A 3,984-nucleotide genomic window follows, 5' to 3' on the forward strand; every position below is an offset into this window, starting at 1 on the left:
CTCTGAACGCGTGCGTTTAGACACGGGTGTGGCCGTGTTTGGGGCAGTGTTTGTTTTTTTCTTACCCATTACGTATTTATCGAAACACGCGTCCAGATAACACTCCGGATTCTCCAAGGTTTCCCCGTCCAGTTTGTTTGATTGTAAAAAAAAAAAGGATGCAAAGATTAGTATTTATGAAAATAATAGAAATAATAATATATTTCAGTTTTTTATACCTTAACTGAGACGTGTTTTGTTTGTTTACCAACCATCCGCCATATTACTCACGCACAGCTCTCGCGAGGTCTCAGTAGCAGCTCATCCCCCGGGCAGCGACCAACCTCAGAGATGTCTTGTCTCGTCTCAGCTTAACTCCGAGCAATAACTCAGAAACAAATGATCACACAATGATACGAATATGAGAAAGCTCAAACTGATCTCGTAAAGCGAGATTAAACCACAGATAAGCCAGACAACTTTTGCTGTGGAAGAAGCATGAGTCGTACATCTATTTTATATTATTAAATACGTTGGCATTATCATATGGACATTTGCTGAGGAAAACTGTTGTTTTTTTTTCTATATAACTTATTCAGGATCACAAACTACCGAAAAACCTAGGTTTTGGAGTATAGGAAAGAACTGGAGAGTCTGGTGAGAGCCCCATATTGGCTTAAAGACTAAATCACTTCAGTTAAATACCTTTAGGGAGTTCTCTGAAAAATTAAGTTATTTTATTGAAGTAGAATAAAAAAGATTTAAAATAATCTGCTTAAATCCAGATTATTTATCAAACATCACAATGAATATTCTGCCAAAAACAAGCAAAAGGCAGTTCTTTGTATGGAAATTTGTTTTTCAAACAAGTAGATTTGTAGACAAAAGGGCCCATTATTCCAGATAAAACTTCATATGAATCTAAAAAACAACTCAGGTTTAGGGAGTTAATATCGCAAAATAAAATTTTCTAGTTTTCCATTTTCATTATGTTCACCAGTTTCTACAGAAAACACAGATCTCCACACCCTGACAAACAGAACATGACTTTGGTTCTGTTAGGACAACAGTAAAAATCTAGAGGAACATCAGGCAAAAAACTCCTGAACTTGGAGTTGGGTGTATTATTCTGAATCTTCTGTTAGTAATGAGGACCCTGATGAGGAAAATGTGCTGCTCAGGAAAAAGATTTAAAATAAAGTGAAGATTTAACACAATAAGCGGACTTCCAAAGAGATAACATTTTTATTAAATTGCATTCATAATAGATGTGGATGTTTTTGTACACAGACCTTTCTGGGGTTTTTTTTCTTAGTTTATTAATCTAATAAGTTAACATCAAGGTAATGGCAATAATGTGCGTCATTGTTAAACGAAATATTTTTTCATAACAATAACAATAAACTTGTAACAAACACACAGTAAAAAATACAAAATTAATTCACCTTGACTTGACAAACAAAGTTTTGAGATGTGTATATATTTTGGTCATTTTTAGTCCGTATATAATTGGATTGGAGAAAGGATTATATATTATCAATTGTAGCATAATTACAAAACGTGCAATTTTGGAAATATCTGATTCCAGTCTAACTATGATCGTGTCAAATGTAACCAAACCAGAGTAATTAATTAAAACCAGCAGGTGGGGCAAACAGGTCTGTGCAGCTTTCTTCCTGACTTCTCTGCTACTTCTATAAGCAATTATAAGAATGACTGTATAAGTGAACATTATAAAGATTATGGGAAGAAGATTGATGTTAAACAGAATAACTAAACCAAATATTAACAGTCCTCTTGAACGAACACATACAGTATAGTTTAGTGAGCTGTTGCAATAAATTCCTTTCAAAGTAAAGCTGCAGAGTTTTTGATTAGCATTCCCTATGACTGTCACAGCAAGATGACAAAACGGTATAAGCCATGATAATACAAGGAAAACACTTACAGTTGTTTTTCTCATGATAGTGTGATATTGCAAAGGTTTACATATTGACACATATCTGTCAAAGGCCATGGCTGCCAGCAGTAAAAACTCTGACCCACTCAAAGAGTAGAAAACATAAACCTGGAAGAGACAGGCTGGATATGATATGACCTGTTTTTCAGATAAAACATCAATCAAAAGTTTTGGATAGACTCCTGTACTGAAAAGAACAGAGTTGATTAACAAAGCAGCAATAAAAATGTACATGGGCTCATGGAGGTCTTTGTGAATCACAATAAGACACACAATAGTAGAATTACTAAACATGATCAAAATATACCCTATAAGCATGATGGCAAAATAAACAAACCTGTATTTTTCTAACTCCACATAACCATCAAGAGTAATGTATGTAACATTCATTTCAGTATTCAAGAACATCTTAAAAGTCCTTCATTGATGGAACAAAGTACTTAAAAGCACCACAAATTTAAAAACATATACAGTTTAAATTTGACTTGATTTACATTTATCCAGTAGTTTCGAGTGTGTGATGTGTTTATCTTTAGAAAACAGTCAGACCATCTTTTTAAAATCACTTCTTTACTCACTGTGGATCTCTTTATCTATTCCATATAGAGCTGTTGGCCAGAGGTTGTTCACACACACACACACACACACACACACACACACACACACACACACACACACACACACACACACACACACACACACACACACACACACACACACACACACACACACACACACACACACACATTTCAGTCATCTATCAGTCGGTAGTTCTTGCAAACATGTTGCACTTAGACATTTTGTTTACCCATAATTTGTGAAATGAATGAAAGTAGTGCCCATGATTTAAATATAAAAAGTAAAAAGGTCACTCTTTCTTTCAGGCAAAGTTACATGTTGGTCCTGAAGCAGTGACGAGATGACAAGATATTAGTTTAGAACTTTATTGTTTATCTCTTTGTTTATGTCAGCTGTTTTTAGCATTTTAAGGTTTCATTATTAACTGAATCTAATTATGATTTTCTGTTTAATTTCTTTTAGGATGTGCCAGATGAGTCAGAGGTTGGAGACGCTGCAGTGGTCCTTGTTACCATCAATGAGCACTTTGGAAGCACTTAATTAATTTACTCAAACATTTTAATCCAGCGACAATTTTTTAATGCAATAGAAATTAAACACCCACAATGACTCATAAATGGAACAAAAGAAATTCACTCAATTGATACTGACTCAGTTTTTTTTTATTTTTGGGGGGCGACATTAGATTCTTTAATATTTAGCATTAAATATGTAAAATGTTTATTCATGGATATGCTGTGATTGAATTGTTTTACAGTTAACTTTATTTAACAAACCTAACAGAATGTTAAGACTGTATAAATGAGTTACACTAAATTGCCACACACCAGAGCAGTTTTAAGGTTTTTATTTAAAAACAGGCAACTGGTTCTGGATCCTAGTATCACAGGGAACAGGAGCTCTAAACAACAGAGAACCAGGTTAGTGTTCCTAACCTGGTGTTCCATGGAATGCTTCACGCCTCATTTAATCACCGTTTGTAGTCACAACTGCTTCCGCTTTCTTTGGAAGATTCAGGAAACTGGTCCGTCTCTGAACAAACAATGGGTTTTGTTTCTAATAGTCCCTCTCTTTCCTGTTTTTCAGCTGTAAGTAACATGTATCAGTATTAATGTATTACTTTTTTTTCTATTGGTATGTGTAGATTTATCTTGTCATGGTATGTTTTATAAAATAATTGTTTACAATTAACAAAGTTTACAGCATATGAAACGAAAATCATTTTATCATGCTCCCAGAACATATCCTACCATGTGCTTATGTTTAAAATTTTTATTTTATTTCCTTTATTTAACCAGGAAAGTCCCATTGAGATTAAAAACCTCTTTTTCAAGGGAGTCCTGGCCAAGAGYCAGCAAAAAGTATACATTTAGAGTTACACAATTAAAAACACAATACAAACAATCCCTATTAAAAACATTCACAATTCAAGGAAGTAATTTCTAATGCCCTCAATCTATACTTAA

General features: G+C 34.0%; 1 protein-coding gene across 1 annotated transcript; it reads right to left on the reverse strand.

Annotated features, from left to right (window-relative positions):
- Nucleotides 1–1,420: 1,420 nt before the first annotated feature.
- LOC106531631 (olfactory receptor 6N2-like) lies at nucleotides 1,421–2,329 on the reverse strand. The gene has a single exon (XM_014027535.1). It carries the CDS (start codon nucleotides 2,327–2,329, stop codon nucleotides 1,421–1,423), a length of 909 nt encoding a protein of 302 aa, XP_013882989.1.
- Between the last annotated feature and the right edge of the window lie 1,655 nt (nucleotides 2,330–3,984).

The sequence above is a fragment of the Austrofundulus limnaeus genome, unplaced genomic scaffold (assembly GCF_001266775.1).
Source record: "Austrofundulus limnaeus strain Quisiro unplaced genomic scaffold, Austrofundulus_limnaeus-1.0 Scaffold660, whole genome shotgun sequence".
In the NCBI taxonomy this organism is placed as follows: Eukaryota; Metazoa; Chordata; class Actinopteri; order Cyprinodontiformes; family Rivulidae; genus Austrofundulus; species Austrofundulus limnaeus.

Coding starts and splice junctions, on each gene's coding strand:
- LOC106531631 (XM_014027535.1), bottom strand. CDS start 2,329: ATGAATGTTACATACATTACTCTTGATGGTTATGTGGAGTTAGAAAAA.